General features: G+C 45.2%; 1 protein-coding gene across 1 annotated transcript; it reads right to left on the bottom strand.

Annotated features, from left to right (window-relative positions):
• Positions 1 to 3,335: 3,335 nt before the first annotated feature.
• Positions 3,336 to 4,852, bottom strand: TNFRSF17 (TNF receptor superfamily member 17). The gene is made up of 3 exons (XM_006025599.3): positions 4,677 to 4,852; positions 4,256 to 4,402; positions 3,336 to 3,626 (listed from the first exon to the last, which is right to left on the bottom strand). The coding sequence occupies exons 1-3, from the start codon at positions 4,792 to 4,794 to the stop codon at positions 3,358 to 3,360; spliced, it is 534 nt and encodes a 177-aa protein (XP_006025661.2). The 5' UTR covers positions 4,795 to 4,852; the 3' UTR covers positions 3,336 to 3,357.
• Between the last annotated feature and the right edge of the window lie 20,908 nt (positions 4,853 to 25,760).

Below are 25,760 nucleotides of genomic sequence, written 5' to 3'. Positions count from 1 at the left end.
GGAAGGTAAACACCGCGCCCCGCCGCGCCGGGGCCTGCCGCCCGCCCGCGGGAAGGCGCCTGCTCCCCTCAGGGGCGCATCCGGGTGCCGCTGCTGCCCGAGGCCGGGGTCGCCAATGCCGGCCCCCCTACAGTGTCCGGGAAGGAGCTGTACATCTCCAGGAGATGCTGAGAGCAGTGCTAGGGCGGCTGTTAAAATCAGCATTCAGTGTTGAATCCGATGCATACAGGAGTCCAGTGGGGTTTTTTAAATGTAATAGTTTTGTGTATTTGCCTTCCTGATGTAAAGTCGTTCATGTCATGACGTCGTGGGATGAAACCTCCCGAAATAGATTCAGAGTTGGCAGCCCTGCCCGGGGCACAGACGGACCGGGTGCCTCGGCCATGAACGACTGGTGCCTCCTGAGATGGGGGCACCATGGCGGGACGAGCTGCAGATGTCGGCATCGGTGTCAGTGTCGGCAGTGGCAAGCGCAGACGGAGGTGGGCGGATGAGAACGGGATGGAATTCAATGCAGACAAGTGCAAGGGGCTGCATCTAGGGAGAAGGAGCCAGCGACACACCCACAGGCTGGGGAGCACCCTTCTTGTCAACAAAGAGGCAGAAAGGGATCTTGGAGTCATCATTGACTCCAGGATGAGCATGAGCCGCCAATACGAGGAAGCAGTCAGTAAGGCTAACCACCCCTTGTCCTCCATCTACAGATGCATCTCAGGCAGGTCCAAGGAGGTGATCCTTCCCCTCTGTGCAGCGCTGGTCAGGCCGCAGTTGGAGTACTGCGTCCAGTTCTGGGCATCGCACTTCAAGAGGGATGTGGCTATCATTGAGAGGGTCCAGAGGAGGGCCACTCACATGGTCAAGGGGCAGTGGGGCAGGCCCTGTGGGGAGGGGCCAAAGGCCCTGAACCTTTTCAGCCTCCACAAGAGAAGGCTGAGAGGCAATCTGGTGGCCGTTTACAAACTCACCAGAGCGGACCAGCAGGAACTGGAGGAGGCTCTATTCCCCCGGGCACCACCCGGGGTTACTAGGCATAATGGCCACAAATTGTTAGAAAGTTCAGGCTGGACATCAGGAGACATTACTTTACAGTTAAGGCTGTCAGGCTCTGGAATGGGCTTCCAGGGGAGGTGGTGCTCTCTCCTACGTTGGGGGTCTTCAAGAGGAGGCAACAGATATTTGGCTGGGGTGATATGACCCTGGCACCCCTTCCTGCCCGGGGCAAGGGCTCAGACCTGATGATCTGTTTAGGTCCCTTCCGACCCTAAGCGCTATGATACTATGACTGCCCGCAGATGCCGGTGTCGGAGAGCAGGGACCACCTACAGGTATCAGTGTCGTCAGCAGCATGCAAGGACCACCTGCAGATGCCGGTGTTTGTGTCAGCAGCAGCAAGCAAGGACCGCCCGCAGACGTTGGTGTCAGCGGCAAGAAACAGCAAGTGATGACTGCCCACAGATGCCGGCGTTGGTGTCAGCAAGCAGGGACCACCTGCAGACACCAGAGGCGGTGTTGGCAGTGAGGGGGAGGGAGGCAGGTAGCGAGCGGCGTCTGCCCACAGAAGCTGAGGGCGGCTTCAGCAGCGGCCCGTCTTAGGGGGGGCACATGCCCCCCCATGTCCCCCCTACACATCGCCTATGCTCTCAGCTCACACAAGTTGTGGCCAGGTGCCTCGGGTCAGGAAAGAATGGGAACCACTGTCCTAGAAACATCAGTCATGAATGCTGGCAACTGACCTCCACCTGGGCATATGCGGCAAGAAACAACCTTCCCTTCACTGGTTCTTTGTGTAAGTGTTGTTTCAAATCTAAGATCTGCACCTTCAAGAAAAGAAAGAGAAGAAACCGCACCTGTTAAGGCAAAATGAACAGATTTTGGGCACAAAATGAAAATAAAAATCTAAACTTCTGTGTCGTGAAATAGGAACAGTGCACCAATGTCTCTGAGAGCTGGGAAAGCTAGTTGACAAAATAATCAAAAGCAATGTTCTTCATATTAATGAACTCAGCTGAGGGTTACAGCCATACCTGGATGCAAGGACATGTATTCGGGCAAGGTCCAATGCAAGACTGAAAATCAATACAGCTGTAGTCACAGAAACATTTATAGACGGTATCTGGGGACATGGACCATCACAGTGGAGTCTTGGGCCATGACTAGGGCTCTTAGGTTAGTACCAGTCATACAAATAATAGTGCTTTAAGCGCTATATAAACTTAGGCCAAAGTCTTCAGACTAGTGTAGCTAAAGTCAGGCAACTGACTCCACAATGAAACACCCAAATATATGGCGTAAATGTTAGACATGATCTATTATATTTGTCAAGTTATTTAAAATCTTTAATTCTGTGTTTCAGTTTTCACATATTTTATATGTGAGTTATTCTTGTGTTATGAAGTCTAATTCATTCATAATTGCTTATTCATTTTGAAGTCCTTGGTTGGAAATTGTCTTGTAGTACAGAGAGGGTGCTGGTTGTACACCCATAGCTTTTACTGGCTTCAGTAGGAGCTGAGGTGCTCATCATCTATGAAAATCAGGACACTTCTTAGGTACCTAAACATGGATGAAGATTCATATCTTTTGTGCCAAAATTGGAAAACTGTTATGCTACTACCTAGTTGACAATACTTGTAAATACCTTGTAGTACAAATAACTTTTTGCATCCTTGTACTTCAACAAGACTTGGTCTATAAATGAAAACGCCCACCATAAGAAAATGTGTTGGCAATTCAAGGCTCTGCGGCATCACATCCACCTGTAGTGGGGTTCACAGGTGGTGTCTTAAGTAGTTCTCACTGCATATTCTCTAAATGCATGTATCATAAAAGCATTTCCAATTTCAAGCATTCCCCACTGTGCTGTGCCCAAAGTCTTAAAACCTAGATCTGAAGCAATTTTTGTCCTAAGAGTCTATCCATGACATATAACATATATGCTCTCTTTTGTACACTTGTTTTCGTACTACAACCAACAGTTTGATACAATATTTTTTATATAAAATATATATAAACTTGTTTATTGATATCAATTGTGTGCATCCAGCCCTTTGACTAAGTAAATATAGTCTGTAAATGCTAGTGCAAAAACATTCATCCCACACAGAGATTGTTATAGCTTATAAATTCTAGTAAATACCCTGGCTTCAAGGAATAATGTAAAAATATACATATAAAAATAAGCTAAAATTAGAAGCGATATAACAAAAGCAATGAAAGTGAAATACAAGAGGTACAAGGAAACCGGATGTACTAATCTTCCCCAGTAACTGCCAGTAATAAGATTTATGAGTATAACTATATTATTTCTATATTACACTATGAACTGATTCACTGTATGCAGTAAAAACTTTTTTCTCCCTATCGCAGTTGTACAACACCTGGAAGATAGCTGCAACAATCAGAAGTCTTTGTAGTAACTAAAACAGCAGCTCCTTCCTCTGTGACTGGTAATGGGAAAGAGATATCAAAGCCAGTTTGGGGTTTCACCAAGTTACAATCCATACAAGTGCATTCCTGTACTGAATACATGAGTGATGATTCACTTTGGAGTGTCTCCCCAATTCCATCTGCATTCACACAGCTCTCAGTGTCAGTCTGGAGTATAATATTTAGCTCCATGGAAGATTCTGTAAAAGTATGGTGGGGTATTTAAGTATGTGCCATATACTCAGTAAGAATTCAAATGTCTGTATTTACTAACTGTATTTACTAATTAATGTATATTAGTAGAAGCAGCTTTGCTGTAAATATTAATGAGTACAAAAAGTGCAAAAACTTACTGAATTCTTTACTACCAAAGGCAAAAGACATCATATGCATGATTCTGAAGCATTACAGATTTAAAACAAATCAATTAACCCTTTACAAGGTGGGAGGCTAATCTTCAGTTTTTATTCTTGACTCAGGTAAAATCCAATGAGAAGATTAAGCACTTGATAAAGAAAATCATAGAGGTGGTTTACCAACATAGTAATAAGATGGTTGAAAATATGTTCTGGAGTGCAAAACCAAGCATGTGTGTAACAAAAGAGCTGAGGGTTACAGATTTTTATTGGAAATAGTCTGATATCTTGACTCATGCTTGGAAGCACTTTACTCCACGATTAGTCCCTTTGACTTCAGTGGGACTGTTTGTGGAATTGGGCGCTATTCGATTTTAGTAAAGATATCTGATTCTGGCAATGTATGCCACACCCAAAATCTATATATTTGAAGAGCATAGTTGAAGTTCTTAATAATCTGAAATATTTCATACCTGTACTTTTCATTTCTTCCTTTGATGGCTTTGAGTACCTTCTTTTAAATAGGACCATTAATACAAACACTGCGAATGCTAAAAGTATTCCTATGCCTAAACAGATCCAAATAATTCCATGTGATAATTTCACTGGGTCTGCAGCACCTTCAAAATAAAGTAGACATTATATAAATTAAAAATAGAAGCAATAAAGAATAAGTACATGACCTAATATATGAATCCTTTCACATCTGTCAAGAGTAATTTGCTGAGTGATGGCTCAGTAGTTTGAAACATTTACTTGTGCTAATATAGTTCAGTTCAAATACAGGATACTTTGTATATGTCTTCACTTGGTCAGATCATATTTTCATATTTAAGATCAATGCAACAAACAATGTAAAAATGCACAACAAAGTATTGCAGAAATATTACTTACTCTCATTACAATAGTTCTGACATGAAAAAGGTGGCTTACTGGAGCATCGAAGGTGACACGGCTTACAGGACTGCAGCAAGCTATCAAAATATTCATTTTGGAAGCAATGTTGAGCCATCAGGATCAATAAACAGAAATGGTCAAAAAGTAAGGGCAAGAAAAGTAAGAAGGACTTCCTCATGTGTCACTTTGCATGAGTCTTAGTAAGAATTGCTAGCGACAGCAGCTAACTATTTTTCAAAATTCCTCTTTGAAAGATCACATTAAATAACAAGGATTTTCATCACAAGGCCCTCCCCAAGAATACCCCAGCTCCTTTATTTGAATAGCAACTGCAGATTTGAGTTTCTAGAAAGAACGTCCAGCTGCGTGAGGGTAATTTTCAATGTAAATATTGTCTGAAACAGAAATGTATTATTTATAGAGGACATTTCTCAAGCAGGTGCTAACCACTACAGACTGTAGAAAAAGACCTGAGGGTTCCCAAATAGGCACTTTCAATCAGAGATGACCACTGTCCTTGGGGATTTGTAGTCTTTCTTCAATTTGATGGATCTATAGCAGTTATGTCACACTAATCTGCAAGATTCTCAATGGGGCATTTGTTTACATTTTACTCTTTCCGTTCCATTCCCACAACCAAACACACAGTATTGTTGATGAACTGAAGACAGTAAGAGGCATTGTGCCTAGTGGACAGAACAAGAGTCGGTATACTTGGGTTCCATTACTATGGCCTCTGGCAGACATTACAATCAGACACGATTAACCTGTTAATCACACCATAAATAGTAACCCTGCCATATGTTCAACAAATTAATGGCATGACAAAACAGGAAACCAGCCACAAAAATATACTGCAAAAGATGTGTAACATACATATCTATATGTAGCATATGGCAGGGTAACCAGAACTGGCTCAAGACTCAGCTGATTCTCAAACCCAGCACCAGGACCACACAGGAGTCAAACTGGCTCCAGGGCCAGGACCCACAATCAACTGATTGTCCCAGCCCTGGGGCTGCACCAGAGTCTTGAACCAGTCCCAGCCCCAGCTCGGTCTTGGGGCTGGGACCTACAGTTTTCAGTCCCAGGGCTGGGACTACATGGGAGTCTCAAAGCCAACTTTCAATTGGCACTGTCCCCTTGCACTGGCAAATAGTAATAGTGCCATTGCAATTCGATCCCAAAATTGCATGTCCTACCATGCGTATCTGGCATGGCAGGAGGTACAATTGTTGGGATTAAGGACAAGATCCCACTACTCCATTAAATGAATGTGAGCTAGGGACGACGAGTGCAACTAGCACACTATGGGGAGATCTGGGTTTTTCATTTGCCATGAAAAAACATGGTAAAACCCAGATTTTCTCATTTTAAGGAGAAAAACCCAGAATTGTCCTTTAAAGAAGAAAAATGTGGGGAATGGTGGGTTTCCCCTTGCAGGCTGGCAGAGTTCTAGACTATAAAGGGCTGGGGGGAGCAGGAGAAGGGTGGACAGCAGGGGGCACCACGTGCATGTGTACACATACACATGTACATGGCCAAGCTGCCTGGAGAGCAGCTCCCCGCAGGTAAGTCTTGTGGTGCAGTGGGGAATTGAGGTCTCTATAATGAAGGAAGGAGGCAGTTGGGTACGGCTGGGGCTGCTGCCTATCTGGGATGGTGCATGGGGCATGCGACCAGAATGCATGGTTGCAGGGCCTGAGTGAAGAGTGGGACAGGGCCGCAGACAGCTGTCTCCCTGTCACTGCACACATTCCCAGGGGAACATTGGGAGTATGTGCTCCCTAGATTTGTGCAGAAGCCGGGGGCAGGCTGTCCACTGCAGGCTTGCGCTCCCCACCCTGCTGCCCTCCCCCCAGGGCCTTTGCAGCCCAGCAGGTGGGACCTGGTAAGGCAGGGCAGAGTGGAACGTGGAGGCTTGATGCCACCACCACAAGCCCTGCACCATGATGGCAAAGTACTCCCTGTCCACCCAGCAGCAGTGGGGGCAGCAGCGTGGCGTTGTGCCCCTCACTGCTGGGTGAACAGAGATGCCTGGCTACAGCAGTGTGGAGCTCCCAGTAACAGCAACGAGCTTCCCTGTCCAGCCTCTCTCTGCCCTGCTCTGTCGTGCTGCACTGAGTCCTGCCCACTGAGCTGCAGAGGTGCTGGGGGGAGGGCAGCAGGGCAGGGAGCCCGCAGATGGCTCTGCTATGATTGTGTTGCCCATCGGAGACGGGGAGCCAGGCTCCACACTCCACTCCGCTGTATCAGCTGCTGCCTCCTAGTCCCTGGTCCCGTAGCCCTGGCACCTGCCCCTCCCCCCAGCCCAGCAGGGCTGAGGGGCAGGGGGCTGTGGGTGGGGAGTGAGGGGTTCCGGCACAGCTGGGGGGCTCCAGCAGGATGAATGGACAGTAAGGTGGTTAGAAAACTTGCTGGATCTTTGGGCTCAGAGGGTAGTAGTCAATGGCTCAATGTCTAGTTGGCAGCCGGTATCAAGTGAGTGCTTCAGAGGTTGATCCTAGTGTTGGCTACAAAGGACCAACTCGCAGGATCATCATAAAATTCTACTTTATTAGACAGATGCAAAAGTCAGATCATAAATCTTGGAGCTGATCCCCTCAAATACACACACATTCACGCATGCACACACTCACAGTAGCTAGCTATGAACACTAAGCACCGGTGTCAAGATATACCTATCCCCAAGCGTTCGAGTCCACCATCAGTGACCAGTTGAAGCTTCTTTCAGTGCAATGTTGCTTCAGAAGGGGGTCGTCAGCTGGTCCTTCGGGCTGGGCAGGCAGGGTGCTGGTCAGGTCAAAGAGAGCACCATTGGGGGTCATTCTTCACTGCCTTTTATCCTTCTCTGGCAGACTTTGGTGACTCCCCAGTTTTTGGGCTTACCCAATCCAGGAGTCATTGACCTCATGGGATGTCCTCCTTGGTGGTTGCTGGATGGCAGCTGTCAGCCCCAGGGGTCACGTCCGCAGGTACGTGCAGTCTCAGGAGTCCGTTGATCAAGTTTGATTAATTCACTGCCGTGATGAATAGGGCTCTGGGGGCAGTTGATCGGAGGTGGGGGCGGGTATTCAGTCCCAAGAGTTGGTCTTCGGCATTGATTAGTTCAAACAGGAGTTTCTGTACCTTTAACAGTGAAGTTTCAGGAAGTTCCTGGCTCTGTATTGATCCTTTCCTCTTGTTAATCTGTGGTTTCCTAGGTGTTAATTGCCACTCATTAACTTGTTATCCTGGCTAGCTACTGTGTTACACAATCAATCTAGATTCTTTCAGGGACCCGCTCAATACAGAGAAGCAGTGGTTGGATTCCCGTCCTTGCTAACGTTGTTACATGGTACAACTTACTTTTAAACTTAAAAGTACATTTGTTACAAAGTTAAGAAACATAGAATATAAAACATAAAAGGGTGAAATGCCATGGCACATACAACAAATAGACCAAATACAATGGCAGGGAGGTGGGGCATATTGATGCAGAATACTATTTTATACCCATAAAAGCATCTACAAACTATATTTTTATTAAAAATATATAGTAAATAGTACACCTTATATTCTATAAAAATAATAATATAATAAAAGGAGAGGGAGGAAGGAAGAAAAGATAGAAAAGAGAAAGCATCCCCAAAAGGGGCAAATACTGCAAAAGGGGCTTTTGCCATATGGAGGAGCTTCACATTGGAGTGGGGGCAGGCAAAAAAAAAAAGTTTCTTCCTACACTAGGGCCAGTTTTGTTCAGTAGCTTCATCAACAATCTAAAAGACCATGCACCCTCAGCATGTTCACAGATGATATCAAGCAGAGAACTAGTAGTAGATATGCTGAAGGGTAAGGCTAGGATTCAGAGTGACTTAGACAAATTGGAGAATAGGACCAAAAGAAATGTCATGAAGTTCAATAAGGACAAGTGCAAAGTCCTACACTTAGGGTTGTTCCCCTCCACCCACCCCCCTCCCAGCCCAAAATAGATGTGAAAACAATTGGAGAGAGTCCAGCAGATGGCAAAGAAAATGGTTGGAGGGATGGGGGAACATGATTTATAAGGAGAGGTTGAGGGAGCTGGGCTTATTTATTCTGCAGAAGAGAAGACTGAGGGGTGCACTTAATAGCAATCCTCAACTACCTAAAGGGTTGTTACAAAGAGAATGCGGTGAGACTGTTCTCAGTGGTGGCAGGTGACAGAACAAGGAGCAATGGTCTCAAGTTGCAGCAGAGGCAGTTTAGGTTAGATATTAGGGGAAAAAATTCTCTCAGTAGGAGGGGAACAGATTACCCAGAGAGGTTGTAGAATCTCCATCCTTTGAGGTTGTTAAGACCTGGGTAAAAAAAGCTTGGCTGGGATGATATAGTTGGGAATGGTCCTGCTTTGAGCAGGGAGTTGGACTAAATGATATCTGATGTCCCTGATGTCTCTTCCAACCCTCATTTTGGGCAGGGGTTTGGACCCAATGATCTTGTAAGGTCCCTTCTAACCCTAACATCTATGAAATCTATGACTTTTATATGAATAAATGACTTTAATACAAAAGATAGGGGGATACAGCACTGGCATCTGATGAAGTAGGTTGTTACCCACAAAAGCTTATATGTCTCAAAACCAGTTACTCAATGGTGCCAGTCTGTTCTGACTTCTGCTTGACTTAGCTAACTCTTTCTAAAAATATACTGAGGGAAAGTCAAAGAAACCAAACAAATTCCAAGAACATATTTTGTCTCTTCTCTCCAAAGTCTACTACTCCTTTTGCCATGACCAGGACAGTCCTATTCAAGACTTTGCAACAGCCCAGGAGGTAATTCATTCAACATCCTGGATCCAGCCAAAACAGAAGTCAACCATGACCGGTAGTCTTTATCCAGTTTTACAGCAGGATCTTAATTCTCCTTGGATAGCCCAGTACAGCCAAATTATCTGCACAGACAAGTTCCTTCATGAAAGACAAAAAAACAAAAATCAGCACCAATATTACTGACCACAAGGCTGTTAGTCATTAGGCTATCCTCAATGGTATGCAGCACCCATGGCATACTGGTCTGTGTGATATCTAGAATAACAGCATAAAAAAGTGATATTAATTGCTATAGTTCTCCCTAACCTCTACAGTAGCCTCATTCTAGTTCCCACCACATAAACAAGACATTCCCCAGCATCTACTTTCTCCTTCCCTCAGTCCCTTTCGTAGCAATCCCAGAGGTCTCTTGACCTGCAGTCCTATTTTTCTCATCTGGAAAAAGGCCAGTTACAAGCCAAAGCAAAGTTAGACTTGGACAACATGGTTACCACTTCCTCTTCCTTTCCAAACTGTACTGACTTTCCATATGCTTCAGTGCCCATTCTTTCCAGACTGTCTCTGCCAATTCTTCTGAGGAAGCCCATACCAGGAATTTCTCTACAAGACCACCTTATATCTTACCTACCATAGAAATAAGTATAGAAACACACTGATAAAACAGACACTCCCCCTCTCCCATTTCAGATAGGTCAGCCCTGAAAAATACCACTGAGTCCCCTATCTTAGGATGACATGCCCTTTCAGTAGTCTCACTATCTCTGCTTGCACCACCGGAGCAGACGGGCATCCACCAGGAAGTGTGCCAGTCACCAGGATTTTGGGGGGAGCTGCTTTTGGTCTGGGGTACCATAGTCATTTTTCCCTGTAAAAGCCTCCTGGCTGGTCTTTTGTGCCTGAAAACTGCCTTTTTGAACCACAGAGGCTTCAATACCCTGGCAATGACTCTGTCACCTAGTCAGCTGGCCAAGTGCAAGGGCTTATACTTCTAAACAAGAAGATGCCAGAGGGCTGTGTTACTGCCTATTCTGCAACACTAAGACCACTGATTGGCTGGGCTCTTCACTTCTACTGTGCTACTTTCCATACCCAGCTTGACCTCAGAAGCTTTCATGCCCACCAGGCCCACCAACTTCTCTGCTGAAGAAAAACTGAACTCAAATTAGAACTATGACCTGAATGTAGCCCTATCACTAAGTTGCAACCTGTTTCATTCTTTGCTGATAAAAAAGCAAATTCAAAAGGCTGAGAATCAGTTTTGTTGTGATCCAGAAAAGCAGAGATCTCCTAGGATTCCAGTCCCATGGCAAGAGAAAAAGTATTTTGTTACTCTCCTCATTAGCTCTATCTTTGCCAACCATTTGCCAAAGGATAACTCATAGCCCCAGCAACGTGGTTGTATTAACAGAAGTGTCACTTGCAAATAAAGGAAGTGATTCTTCTGCTCTATTCAGCACTGATGAGGCCTCACCTGGAGTACTGGGTCCAGTTTTGGTCCCCATAATTTAAGAAGGATGTGGACAGATTGGAAAGAGTCTGGCACAGAGCAACAAAAATGATTGGGGCCTGAGAGACAAGACTTATGAGGAAAGGCTGAAAGAACTATTTAGTCTGGAGAAGGAACAACTGAGTGGGGATTTGATAACAGTCTGCAAATACTTGAAGGGTGATTATAGAGGGATGGAGGTGGGCTTTTCTCTGTGGCTGTAGGGGACAGGACTAAGAGCAACAGCCTCAAGATGCAACAGGGGAAATTTAGGTTGGAGATAAGGTGAAAGTTTCTGACTATGAGGGTGATGAAGCATTGGAACAGGCTTCCAAGGGAAGCTATGGAATCTACATCTTTAGAAACTTTCAAAAGCAGGTTAGAGAGACACTTGGCTGGGATAGTTAAGTCAGGGATGATCCTGCCTTGAGCAGACGGCTTGATTAGCTAACCTTGTGAAGTCCCTTCTAGCCCTACTTTCCTAGTATCCTATAAGGTTTGCATCAGGCTACAAAACTGTAGGTGCTGTGCTGGGACTTGTAAAATTCACATAGCAATAGAAGAGCAGAACCTCAGGTGAGGCACAGATGGATTCCTTTAAGTCTCAGAGCACCTCCAGGTTCCCCCTCTTTGGGAATACAAAGACTGCAGGCCAGGGAAGCCTAAGCAGTAGGAACTCTTATATGTCTATTCTAGAGGTTGTGGGGTGGGGGAAGCGGAAGGAGATATCTTTCTTCATTAGTGACAAAACCTAGATATGATGAAGGAGAAGAGAATCTTGACAAGGGGGCAGGAACTCTTGATTCGAGAGCAGTGGTCACCAACCAGTCAATCTCAACCGACTGGTCGATTGTGGAGCCTCTGACAGTCGATCTTAGTCTGTCAGAGACTCCACAATCAGGAACAGCAGGACTCACAGTGCTGGGTTGAGCCACACCCCCTGCTGCCCAGGCCGGCCCCACACCCTGCCACCACATGCAGCTGGGGACTTGGCTTTGGGTGCAGGAGCTGCATGTTATGGGGTTGGGTGGCCCTATATTCTAACACCACATGTGGCTGGGGACTCAAGCAGAAGTGCTATTGGTCTGGGTGGGGCTGGCCCCTTACTCTGTCATGTGTAGCCAGGAACTCAGGCAGGAGCTGTGTGTTATGGGGCTGGGTGGGGCTGGCCCTGCAAGCTGCCACCACCTGTGGCCAGGGACTGGGGTGGGAGTGCGGGGAGCTGCACGCTATGTGGCCAGGCAGGGCTAGCCCCACTTGCTGCCTCCACATGCAGATCCAAGGACCACCCCCTCACACACACACACATGCACCCCACCCCGCACCATACCCCAACACCCATACCCTCCCACAGCCTGCACACACACTCCCACACCCTCACCATACCCCCAACTCACCCTTCCACACACACTCCTACCCCATCCGCCATAGCCCCATATACACCCTTTCCCACCCACACCCCTCCATACCCTCCCTGGACTCCCTCACAGCCTCCACCCACAATAGCCACACTGCACACACACACACCCCACCACAGCCACACACCCACTCCCCAACCACCCCCCACAGACACCCCTTACCTCCATACACAATATACAAGAGCAACACTGTATTTTGAGCTAACATGCAATCATCTCTAGATACACTATGCAAACACACATAAATGAGGACAAAAATATTTTTAAAATAAAATTAAAATAAGTGATAGTAGATGTATCATTTTTAGTATATGATTTTTATCCAGTTTCAAGATGGCAGCACCCTTCCTCCCAAAAGGAGTACTTCTGGGGCAAAGATCAGGGGTTACAGGTGAGATTTCTAGTCCCAAGATGGCAGCCAGGAGGCAGGCACCCATCATGGGGCAGGGCTACCCTTGCAGCCCTCAACAGCTCACCAAAACTTGTCAAGTGACCCGCCAGCCAAAATAATTGCCCACCCCTGCTATATATGATAAGTCCTTTGTTTTAATAGAACAGTCTTAAATGAAAAATGCATGGACCCAGAACACTGTTTTCAAATGTTTTTAAAATACTCTTTTATGCATTTTTTAATTTTAATTCCAAGTCCTATCTAAAATGTTGCTTGATACAATTCACAATTAACATTTTAATCTGATAGGAACCAAGAGACACTCTCCCTTCCCTATCACCTTGGATCCAAATAATAAAATATTCTGATATGAAACAATACATGCCAACAAAATATGGTAAACACATCTTAAAGTCTCCCAAGCCATCAAGACTACCAGTAGATTAGTTCTTCCTATCACTGAGCTCACATAAAGAAAAATGTAAGGTTAGCTAAATATTCTAATAGAAAAGCACAGGGACTGGAAAAAACACTTACGCTTCACTTGCCAAATGCATCTGCTGCATATCATAATCCATTGATTTCTATGGTAAAGCCAGTTTCACCACAACTGAGGCTCCAGCTGCAGCATGCTGCACAGCTAAACCTGTGCACAGTGGATAATGCTGGGAAGTTCTGTATTGCTTTATTTTATGCTCTTGACTCAATTTTCTTTAAATTGCACATTTCAGTATTATTACTGTGCACTGTGTGCAGGATTAAGTGCCCAGGGTTTTCACTGTGGAGTTACTGTTTCCACTTTCCAGTGCAAATGGTTAAGCCATTTGGGGTTTTGCTGATGGCATCTATTTGGAGAAGAAACGGGTGAGAAAGACTATATATCCTTTGTCTATATTATTTTTAAATAAATAGAAAAGTAACAAAGCATTGTTTTACTGAACACAGTAGAAATCAGACTGTTTCCCTGTTCAATGTTCCTAGCTTCTTTTGTTGCAACCTGCAGCACTCTAATCAGATATGCACTCTTACTTTTCTCTGGTAGTGCCAAGCTGCCAGTACTTTTCTGTCAGTCTTTTTGCTTTCTTCTCTGTTTTCTTCTGTGGTGTTTCTGGCTGCTTCTGCATGCCCTCACACCTACACAGAGCTATGCTAAAACAATACTGAGCCCTCCATATTTGCATTCACCCTCTACTTAGACCCCCATCCTAGCTCAAATTTCTGACTAGCCTTGCTTGTCTCTGGTGTTTTGGATAGTAACTCCTGCCCTGTATCTATACTCCTCCTTGCTGGACCCAGGGCATATGCTGGAGAAAACAGCTCTGCCTACTCACTCCTGCTCCTTGCTTGCCCAAGTCCAGCAACAAGGCAGCTATATGGGCTAGATTGGTCAACAGTGTCTGCCCTATTGCTGCTTTCAGGCTCTCTGTCTCAGTCTATTTCAGCTGTTTTACTCCAAAAAAAAAGCTTAATTGCTTCTGACATATAGCCTAAATGAAGGGTGCCTCTACCCTCATCAGCTTCAGTTATGCCTCAGTGAACCCCTGAGATAAAATGAGGCTGAAGTTGGTTCCTTATTCCCAGTTCCTCATTCCCGGTTCCCTATTCCTTATTCCCAGTTCCTTATTCCTTGTTCCCAGTTCCTTTTTCAAAGCTAATCTAGACCCAATAAAAACTTGTTATTAATGAATTCCACATCCCAAAGAGAGAGAATTTAATTAACTATGCATATGTACTAATTAATATGTAAAGTAATATCCCTTATCAAGTACAGAGCCCTAAACGTAGGTCAGATTAGGATGGGATTATGGGGCAAAACGCTTCTTGGGCCACCCCAAATTTCATGGCGATGCCACTGGGGGACTGTCCCAAAGATGACCACAGTCCCACCTAGCCCAAAGCATGGTTTGGCCATGCCAGGCTGCCAACTAACGGCCCCCATGCCCACTATACTAAATATAATGGTTTGAATAAGGAACTGGCTTTTGGGCTGGGATTATGGCTAGAGATTCTGCTTGGGACACCCATCAGAATACCTCTGTGCCACCGGAGGACTGTCCTGGACATCTGTGACCAGAGACATGCCCAGCCCAAAGTGCGGTTTGGCCGTGCCAGGCTGCCAACAGACAGCACCCCAGCCACTGTGCTAAGTGTATGGACCTGAATAAGGAACTGGATTTTGGGCTGGGATTATACGCAGAAATCCTTCTTGGACCACCCCAGACTACACCTCTGTGGCACCAAGGGACTGTCCTAGACATCTGTGACCAGAGACTTGCCTAGCCCAAAGCACGGTTTGGCTGTGCCAGGCTGACAACAGCCAGCATCCCAGCCACTATGCTAAGTACATGGAACTGAATAAGGAACTGGATTTTGGACTGGGATTATACCCAGAAACCCTTCTTAGGCCACCCCAAACCATGTCTCTCTGCCACCCGGGGACTGTCCTGGACATCTGTGACAGGAGACTTGCCTGACCCAAAGCATGGTTTGGCTGTGCCAGACTGCCAATTTACTCCACCCTTGCCACTGTGCTAAGTATATGGACCTGAATAAGGAACTCGAATTTGAGATGGGATAAAGCTAGAAATCCTTCTTGGGGCACCCCAGAACATGACTCTGCAGTCCTGTAGCAATTTGATTTTAATGTTGAAAGGGAGCTACAAACCCCTGTTATTTCAGGAAAAATGTAAATGTGTGTTTCTGCACTGTTTTTTAGAGGTGGGATTTCCCCCTCTGTAATAAAATTAAGCAGCTTGCTGCCCTGACTCTGTGGGCCTCCTCATACAGCTCCTTGGCTTTATTCTCTGAACAGGCTCTGTTAGCAGCAGCAGCCCAGGGAGACCCTGGCCATGGTGTGTTTCACCTAAAAGACCTGAGAGCCTTGACTCTGGACATTGTTTCTAGAACAGCTACAACCCTGGCTATGCAACAAGGAACCCAGAAGCCTGGGCTCCCAGCTTCCTGCCCTGGAACAGGTACCTTAGAACTTCTAAGAGCTTTCAACAGAGTTCTTGGGCTTCCAGGTGTCCAGCTCTCTCCGATGGGAGCCTCAAAGCCCTGGGCACTCCATCTCCAAAGCAGGCATTATGATAAGGTTACCTTCAAGCTATGGACCTTGGAAGCTCTGTCTGTTGAGCAGTCTGGCAGCCAAGCTACAGGGAACTAGATGGGGTTCTCATGGGGAACTCTGAGTTTCACCAGACATTTATCAAAACCAAAACACCTGTGTGACATATTTTAGTTTTGGTGAACTGGCATTTTTTGTACAAAAATTCATTTTAGTGGAACATTTGCAATAAGATCTAGTTAAAACATAGTTAAAAAGTAAAAAGCAACTGGATTCTAACCACGCCTGAGAAACAGGTTAGATACCCAAAGATTTCTTCTACAGTACTTACAAGGCCACACATAGATCCTACCAAGGCACTTAATGGCTATGTCCCTCTGTCTCCTGACTTGCTGTAACCGTACTACAAAGAGACTCTTAGTTTCAGAGGACCTAACTTTAAGCTGCTTACTCCAGTTTTAACTAAGACAAACTCCCATTATATGAACAGAAGCTCTGTATAAGTGAGAAGTGCAGAAACTGGTCTCTAACCTAAATTAATTTATCTTGTATATTCACTGTCTGTCACTTTTATTCAATTCTTGATGTTTTTGTGGGACGTGTAAATTAAAATGATATTCATTGCACATGTAGGATCCTTTTAAATTTCTGAAAGTAGTTACTAATTAGGCTATGTTTCCTAGCCTAACTTCCTCAAAATCTATGTCCTGTTGCAAAGTGATGGATGATCTACATGTTTCTTTTTCAATTTGCATTGGAATATGCTAAACCATCTTAAACATTTGATTTTTTTGATTACAACACTTTTAGGAATACTTAAATCAATTACATGCTGTGACTAAGAAGTCATTTTTCATAATATGTATGAGCACATTTATAATGCAAATGGAAGCATTTCAGTTCAAAGTTAAAGGTAATAGTTTTACTCTCCTGATCTACTGTATTTACTCAATTCCAAGACAAGGTTATTTCCCCCATATAATGTGGGGGAAAGACTTTCATCTTGAAATTGAGTACAGAATGAGGTGGTGGGGAGGCAGGCAGCAGCTGCAGCTCTGGCTGCAACAAATTTATACGTTTTCCATGTTTAGGATTTAATTGTTGAGAGGGTAGTCTTAAATTCAGGGTCATCTTGGTTTTGGGTAAATATGGTATTCTTTAACTAAAGTGTATAGCTTAAAAATAGGCTTTAATATTAGAAATAGGATAGTTCCTATATTCCTATAGGAATAATTTTTCATGTTAAACTTCAACTGATAAAATTGTATTGAGATAATATGTCTGGTTTTTTTTATTTTTTAGTATTATTACTGCCACTTTTCATCTCTTATTGCTTAACAACAGATCACAGAAATGACACTATATGATGACAGCTTCTAAGTTTTATATAGATAAGAAAATGATTGTTTAAACTGATTAAGCCTTTTGTTCCTAATCATTGCTAAACTATGGCCTCCCAGGACAAAGGACATGGAAAGGGAAAATTTTAGATGGAAAACTCAGGAGTCTATAGATCATGGCATATCTGTAGCATCATCCTGTCGGGTAGAGATACAGTGTTGGTGGAAGAGGTTAGAGATCAAGAACCATTTTGATATAGGAGTGGACACTGTGCCTAGGATTTTGGAGAAAGAAAAACTGTACCAGAAAGTGTGTGTGAGGGTTGGGTGGGGATGGGGGGGAAGAGGTGGTTATAAAGGAATTGACAGAAAAATCCATGGAAAGTTGAAAGTTCAGATGTTTAGCTGGCCTTCTCTGTACAAGACATTATGACACTTGAGCTGCTCAGGTTCTGCAGCCCATATTTTGTTGGGGCTTTACACTACATAATGATGACAGAATCCCTTTGTAACAAGCTAGAGTTCAGTAAAATACCATTGACTCTCAATATTGGTCCTTTCTGAGTCAGAAAAGATGGCAAAATAAAAGTCAAGTTTTCTGATCTGATCTGTCAGCCGCACAGTGGATCTCCATTGGATAGTTTGTATTCATACCACAGGTGAAATTCCTGTTGAGATGCTGAATGTTCCACACATGAAACAGTGACACAATGTAAAAAGGAGCACACATGTTCAGAAAGAAAGACATATGCAGTAGCATGTTTCCTTGTACCATTACTTATTTTATGATTTTATCTTTAGTTTTTTTAAAACAGTATTTTTCTTCTAGCTGTAAACTGGAGTATTAAATATTAATTGGGTTGACTTTCCTCCAGATTCAAATAAAATTTATATTAAATAAAAAAGAAACAATAAACTAGCAATATCTAAAAGTGCCCATCTGATGTCAGTGTGACATTAAATAAGTTATTAGAATCCTGAGCTTATATGCAGTTAATTTGATCCCTTTGCATCATTTAACTTCACTATCTTTTAATTTCAGAATGACGGCATAAACATTATCACCACAAAGAATCATAATTTGAGGATATATGACTATGTACGAACTAATGAGAAACAAAATTAATGATATTTTTCTATGAAACGCATCACATGACATTCAGAAATTACCTTTGGCAGAATATATTAATAAAAACAATCTCTTTATCCTGGAACATTAGCAGGGAGCACTGCAGAGTATCATTTCTGCATTTGGTTTCACAGACCAGGTACACTGCCTTAGGCCTTCTCTTAGGACTATTTATCTTGTAAGGATCCATCCATAATCAATCATATATGAAATGGTAAAAATCTACTGATGAAAGGCATTAGAAAGCTCAGGAACTTTGCTAAGACAGTAAGGAAACTTTCACCTAGAACAGGGTTACCGTACATCCAGGTTTTCCCAAACATGTCCTCTTTTTGGGCAGTGGTGACATGTAGGGGGTGCACGGGGGTGCACGTGCACCCACCAGGGAGTGCCAATGCACCCCCTGTCTGGCCACACTCCCTGTTTAGCCGGCGGGTGGGGGGGACAGGCAGGAGTACCATTGCCTCCCCTTTGGGGCCACCAGCAAAAGTGGCTGCACCACTTCCAGAAGTGGCTGCGGGACTTCCGGAAGCGGTGCGGCTGCTTTTACAGTGAGTGAGATGCACCAGACGCCCATGCTTTTGGGTCCTCCATCTGGGTGGATTTTTAAAAATGTCAATAAATGTCCAGGATTTTGCTCTGCTCAGCCTTGAAGTTTTTTCCAGCACTTCCCCGCTTGCTCTAGAAAGGAGCTGCTTGAGGCTGGGGGGAGTAGGGTGAGGGCAATTGGAAGCAGGGGCATCACGTGCGTCTGTCAGTGCACAAGCATGTGCCTGGCATGCAGCCAGGCAGGGTGGTGGGAACAGCCCCGGCAGCTGCATGCAGGTAAATTTATGAGGGGCAGGGGTTAGAGGGCCAGGACTTGAGGACTGTCTGGGGGGGCCTGTGCATGTGTGTGGCAGGAATGTGTGAGGGGGTCGAGTGCCTGCTGGCACTGGGGGAAGCTGTCCATGTGCTGGGGCTGCAGCAGGGTCGGGGAGGTGCCTGTCCCTCCAGCAGGGGAAGGGGGTGGGGGGGTCCTTTGGGGGCAGCAGGGTGCTGTGGAGAAGCAGTGCCGGGGCCTGTGGGTCGGGAGTGAAGGGTATTAGCAGGGGTGGGGTGGGCTGCACATTGGGAGTGAGGGGCACCAGCCTGGTCTGGGGGGCAGGGTACTGTGGGTTGGGAGTGAGGGGCAGCAGCAGGGTAGGGGGAGTGCTGTGGCTGGGCAGTGAGGGGCAGGGCCAGGGCATGGGCATATTACTGCCCCCCACCCCCCGTCATATTGTGGGTCGGGAGTGAAGGGTATTAGCAGGGGTGGGGTGGGCTGCACATTGGGAGTGAGGGGCACCAGCCTGGTCTGGGGGGCAGGGTACTGTGGGTTGGGAGTGAGGGGCAGCAGCAGGGTAGGGGGAGTGCTGTGGCTGGGCAGTGAGGGGCAGGGCCAGGGCATGGGCATATTACTGCCCCCCACCCCCCGTCATATTACTCCCCTCCCTTCCTGACAGGTGTCCTCTTCTTTGAAACTGGAAATATGGTAACCCTAACCTAGAGACCACTATTAGCTATTACCAATTTGGCCTGTTTGGCAAAAATTCTACAACGCTGATGCATAATTTATTCCTGGCTTCATTCCTGTAATGTACTTCAGTGGATTGATATCAAAACTGATTTTGGCCTGCTATTGTCTAGGATTTAATTAGAATGACATATTAATAGTCACCTTTACCTAGTCTCAGAACAGTTAAGAGTTTCTGCCAAATGTTTAGCAATAGTGAAAGAGTTACCAACGCTGATAGTTAACATCTTATCAATATGACTCACCAATACTGTTGTCCCCAAAGGACAGTGAGTTCGTGCCCGGTGCGCTTGTGCCAATAAACACACAGGGGTGAAGGATCCAACTTAACCTTTATTTCCTGCGCAGAAAGTGGTGCTTGGCAATCGTTCGCAAAGCAAGCACCCCCACCCCAGTGGGCGTCTGCCTTATATAGCTACGTAACAGGTTAAACTTGCTGATGTGATGAAATGTGTAGCAAGCCCAGCAAGTAACCCCCCTTCCAGCTCCCCCCCAAGTAACCCCCTTCCAGCTCCCCCCCAAGTAACCCCCTTCCAGCTCCGGAACTTTGTTGATACAGCTTTTCCTCTAGCGAGGCCAGCAATTATAAACAACTAAGCAACAAGCGAGCTCCCCCAGCCTAAACAACCTACTCTATGCCCTTGGTTAGATAAAATACTTTTTTCAGAACACAAAGCTGTTCCTGAAGTAGAAAATGCATAGTAAGAGTTCAAGGGATCTCTGCTGGACATGGCTTCCAGCCCTACCTCTGTCCCTAGGGGTTTAGCCAGGTGCCCCTGAAACAAGGGGTGCTTATCAATACTAAACAGGTGAAATGAATGAGGAAAGTCACCTTACAACCATTGTTTCCCTGTCAGCAAGAGGTTCTGCTCAGATTTAGAGTTTGAAGGTTTGATTTATAATCATAAAGACTAAGGGACAAAATCTTTAATTAAAAAAAACAGGCAGAAACTTACTGGGCTGATCAAGCACTGTGTTGGAGCACTAGACAATCCAACCTCTGCTGAAGGCTCTCTAATGACCTCTGATAACTAACACAATGAGTCTCCAAAAACTTCAGAGTAGGCAGATATGACTAGTTAATATTAATGGATGCCTGGTTAGTGGTATCAGGTGAGAAAGTTGGTTGGTGATCTCTCCGTAATAGAGGCAAAAAACACAGGCAAACATGAAGTAGTACCATAAATAAATGGGGCATTCTGATTCAAAAGAATATAATAGGAGTAAAGTACATGTATTTACATTCTATTATGAATACCATTAGATTTATGAATGTACATAACTGCTTTCCAGAACTGGGACCTTGGTTTGTGAATTGGCCAGGACAATGATTTTTTTAGTAATAGGGATTATGTGAATTAATCTTAACTGAATTAAGCTTCTTCTTAAATGCTATCTTGAATGGGGAATGCTTTCAGAATCAGAGCCTAAATAAGCAACAAAAAGAACAAAATAAGGGAAGGCTGGGAGGGAGGGAATGGAGATAATACAAGGCTCTATAATAATCTAAAATTAAGGCTAACCCAAGGTTTCATATAATACCACAGTACAGGAAACCTATGTTGGCACTGATACATCTCATCCCCTCTTGAGTGTTTTACAGTTGCTCATTACATCAGTATCTCCTGCCAGCTTATTTTCAATGTTATTTTTGTAGATGCCACCCACTCATCTTCACAGACAGAGGAAACTAAGGTAATGCTCTCATCCAAGATTTGGAGAAGGCAGATAGTCAGGAAGAACAAGAAGTGGCCTCCACATTTTAAGAAGCAATATTATTTATTTTTAGCATAGACACTTTAGGCCTAATTTTTATTCACTGACAACAGTTCTATAATATCTCTGACTTCCAGAGGTGCTCTTAATTTTAACCAGATGACAGAAAAATAGTGTTTTATCTTTTCATGTTTTTGTCTTTCTTTGTAGTTTCCTTTTTCGTATTGTTTTTTACTTTACTTGAATCAGCACTTCTTGTACCAGTAAATGAGTAATCAGCGGGGATTCCAGTTTTCCTTTTCCCATGGGGAAATGAAGAAAATGTGGATTTTCCCCTTTACCCGAAGAAAACATGGATTTTTCATTTTAATGGAGAAACCCACAGATTTTGCACTTTTGCAAAGAGCTCTGCAGGCTGGCAGAGTTCCAGCCTGCAAGGGGCTGGGGAGGAGCGGGAGGAGGGAGGTCAGGCAGGAGGCACCATGTGCATGTATATGCACCTGACCGCCAGGCAGCCTGGATTGCAGGTCCCACAGCTAAGTCTGGGGGGAGATTGAGGCCCCCATAGAGAGAAAGGCAGTGAGTTGAGCCGGGCTGGGCCTGGGGCCGCTGCCCAGCTGGGGGGGAGCTTGGGGTTCAGGGCTGGAATTTAGGACCCCCGGTGGGGAGCGGAATGGGGCCACAGACAACTCATTCAGGGGGGAAAGAGGTGGAGCTGGCTCCCTGCTGCTGCACAGATCCCCAGGGAGCAGGAGGCACCTATGCCCCCAGGTCTGTGCAAGGGGTAGTTGCAGCCTTCTGTGGGCTCGAGCTCCCTGCCCTGCTGCCCTCCCCTGGGGCCTCCACAGCCCAGTGGGTGTGACCCAGCATGGCAGGGTAGAGTGGGGCTGCACAGGGAAGCTCCTTGCCACTGCAAACCATGCGCTGACCTGGCAAAGCATCCCCTGTCCACACGGCAGCAGTGGGGGCAGTGGCACAGGGTTGTGCCCCTGGTATTTGCTATTCAAATAACAAAAATCTTAATTTTTATTCACCTCTGTTGAACTCCTTTTCATACACTTGGCTAATGCAGTCCAAGGTGACCACACAAAATTCAGCATAACAGATGAACGGGCACAATTCCTTAACTACAGTTTTGGTAGTGTTGAAGTAATGTTATAACTGTAACTGTCCAGGAAATATGCAAGAGGCAAGAATGTTTGTGGTTAATATATTTTATTGGAGCAACTGTAAAGAGACCAGAGAGATCTGCAGGGGAGGTATGATAATGCCCAAAAATATGCCTACACCAACCATGCAGCTGGTCCAATGAAAAAAGATATCACCCACAGCCATTTTTAACCACAGCTTCACACTTTTGTTCATGTTTCACACAGGAAAGGGGGAAACAACACGTGTGAATGTGTTTTTCTTTGTTCTGCTGGTTTTCTTACACTTTTCACTACTTAGTTATGTATCATGGCTTTGTTTTTGAGACTAAAGGAAGCATATACAGTTACTCTAAGCATTACTCTCTTTAATTGTTTTCATCAGAGTGATTTCACTAAATAGGTGTTAATTTAGTACACTATCTAACATTCTAACATTCTATAGAAAAAAGAAAAATGCTGCAGGTTGTTGACAGAGATAAAGGGTTTTTGGTGGAAGATGATGTTCCTCTGCTATTGCATAGTAATTGGAAATCCCAAGTAGACACTATACATAATACTGTTTTGAATTCAGTAATAGATTACAATTTTATCAGGAAGAGAGAGAAACAGCAGCTTTCTCAGCCTGATGGCAAATGCTATTAAGAAAAACACTTAGGTCAATCAGAACACACTTGGTCATGTAAAGATTTAAGGCAGGCATATTCAGAGAAGCACCTCTGATTTATGTCCTTGCTCTCATCCAAATTCTAATCTGTGGTTGAAGTTTAGCTTGTTAACATACATACATATACATATACATATAGACACACACATATGTGTGTGTGTGTGTGTGTGCATTCTAATATAATAAAAGCCTTAGTCTGTCTGTCTGTCTATTCATAATGCTCCAGCCGAACTGTACATGCACCACCAAAAGGGCACATGCCAATTGGCTGCAAGGGCCTGGAGCATTATGGATGGAGCCCCCTGCCGTGCCCCCGCCAACAACAGCTGGCAGGGACGGGGAGGCAGTGGGAAGATAGAAGGAAGGGAGGGAGGGAGTGGAGTGGGAAGGGCAAGTGAGGTTTTCCAGTGGCAGGACCCCCCCCCCCCCCCCCCTGCTGCTCCCCCCGCTGCCACTGCCCGGACCCAACAGCTGGCAGAGTGGGGGAGGTGGCAGGGAGGGAGGGAGGAGAAAGGAGGGAAGATGGGGATGGGCATGTTGCATGCTGCTAGGTGTCGAGGGCTGCCGCTGCATGCAATTTCCCTTTCCCCCCATTCTTCCCCCCCCCCCCCCCCCCTGCTGCTCCCCCCGCTGCCACTGCCCGGACCCAACAGCTGGCAGAGTGGGGGAGGTGGCAGGGAGGGAGGGAGGAGAAAGGAGGGAAGATGGGGATGGGCATGTTGCATGCTGCTAGGTGTCGAGGGCTGCCGCTGCATGCAATTTCCCTTTCCCCCCATTCTTGGGAGCCAGTGGCAGTGTGGGGTGGAGTGGCAGGGGGTTGGGGGGGTGTATGGGGCTGCACCGGGAGTGGCGGGCAGTGGCAGGGCACACGGAGTGTTTCAACAAGCTACACATGGGAGGATCATTCACAAAGGAAGTGAGAGGAGCAGCTATGTTTGGAGATGAGGATCAGGGCCTGTACTATCTGTTGTTAAATCTTAGATTCTAATCATACAAAAATACACGTGTGTGTGTGTGTGTGTGTGTGTGTGTGTGTGTGTGTGTATATATATATATATATATATATATATATTCAAATTATTTCCCAGATTTAAGGATTAAACACATAGGCCACCATGTCCACAATCAGAACAGCACTTAATTAAAAGCTGAAATCTTTACAAATGTCCAGACAAGGTAGATGGAATCCACATACTGAACAATAATACTAGACAGTGGCTTATAACTGACTGGAGGGAACAAGGGACAGGGGTTGGATTCATACCACGGGGGGCTTCACTGAGACCCTGGGGGAAGGGCCAGCCCAGCGCTTTGGCTGGCCACATGAGCTCTAGCTGAGGCTAGAGCGCTGTCCTGTGAGAGGGAAGTGGGATGCTGCAATGCTTCATGGGATATTGGTGGAATGCAATCAACCGTGAGTCACAATTAAATCTGGTACAGATGCTCCTTACAGTGCTCTAACCTACAGCACTGAAATCTGATACCACATCCATCTTAGAGTGGTATCTGCCATTTTTACAGTGCTCTATGTACCCTGACCATCTGTTCAGTTATGGCTGTAGAGCTCATTCCATGATGCCTACCACACAGTAAGTGTACCTTGCCTACATGTCTGATTGATTATGAAGGCTTCGGGAATAAAGAGACTTTGTAGCAAAACCCCCAGTTTTTCTTTTTCTTTTTTTTTTTAATGCATTTCCTCCCCTTCCCCAACCATTTCTGACTTTGTCTCTCCCTCTCTATTCCCTTTAGATAAGTATAAGTGCGCTCAGACATAGGATAAGCTTCAGCATTTTATTTTGGTAGCAAGTTGTATTTGTTTTGTTTTTTCTCCTTCTTTATATTGTATAATTACTATATTTATGTTGATTTTTACTGTTCTATATTACTGTTTTACTGGTACTATATGATTTAGGCCTACATATGTAACTTAGCATAAGTCATGTCAAGTTTCCATTTTGCTTGTCAAGTCTCCATCTTGTCCCCAGGCCCAGTTGTGTAACCTATGACTCACACCTACCCCTCCTATGTAATTTGGTTCCTGAATGAGTGGGGATGAACGAGGGTGCTTGAGAGACAATGGCAGTAGGTCTAAAAATAGCTCCCTGTGACTAACCAAACACCAATACCTGGACCAAGGACCCAGCCCTTAAAACCACCCTCAGCATTCAAGAAACAAAAGATGAAGCAACCCACCATTGTGCCAGGCAGCACATGCTCAGTAAGAACACCTGGAGCCCTCTGGAACAGGACTGACCTTGCCCGGACATGCCCTCCCCATAGGAGATCAGAGGTAGTCTGCCCCATAAAAAGGGGTAGTGAAGACTGACTCCTTGGGACGCCCTCTCCATCTGGACCAGCACCATGCCACACC

Source organism: Alligator sinensis, unplaced genomic scaffold (assembly GCF_000455745.1).
Source record: "Alligator sinensis unplaced genomic scaffold, ASM45574v1 scaffold927_1, whole genome shotgun sequence".
NCBI classification, from domain to species: domain Eukaryota; kingdom Metazoa; phylum Chordata; order Crocodylia; family Alligatoridae; genus Alligator; species Alligator sinensis.
This window is presented reverse-complemented; position numbering and strand designations above follow the sequence as displayed.

Bases quoted from the DNA above. Each gene is read 5' to 3' on its own strand.
- TNFRSF17 (XM_006025599.3), bottom strand. From the start codon at position 4,794: ATGGCTCAACATTGCTTCCAAAATGAATATTTTGATAGCTTGCTGCAG. The intron at 4,403-4,676 runs GTAAGTAATATT...TTTATTTTGAAG, and splicing joins TCAGAACTATTGTAATGAGA to GTGCTGCAGACCCAGTGAAA. The intron at 3,627-4,255 runs GTATGAAATATT...ATACTTTTACAG, and splicing joins GGAAGAAATGAAAAGTACAG to AATCTTCCATGGAGCTAAAT.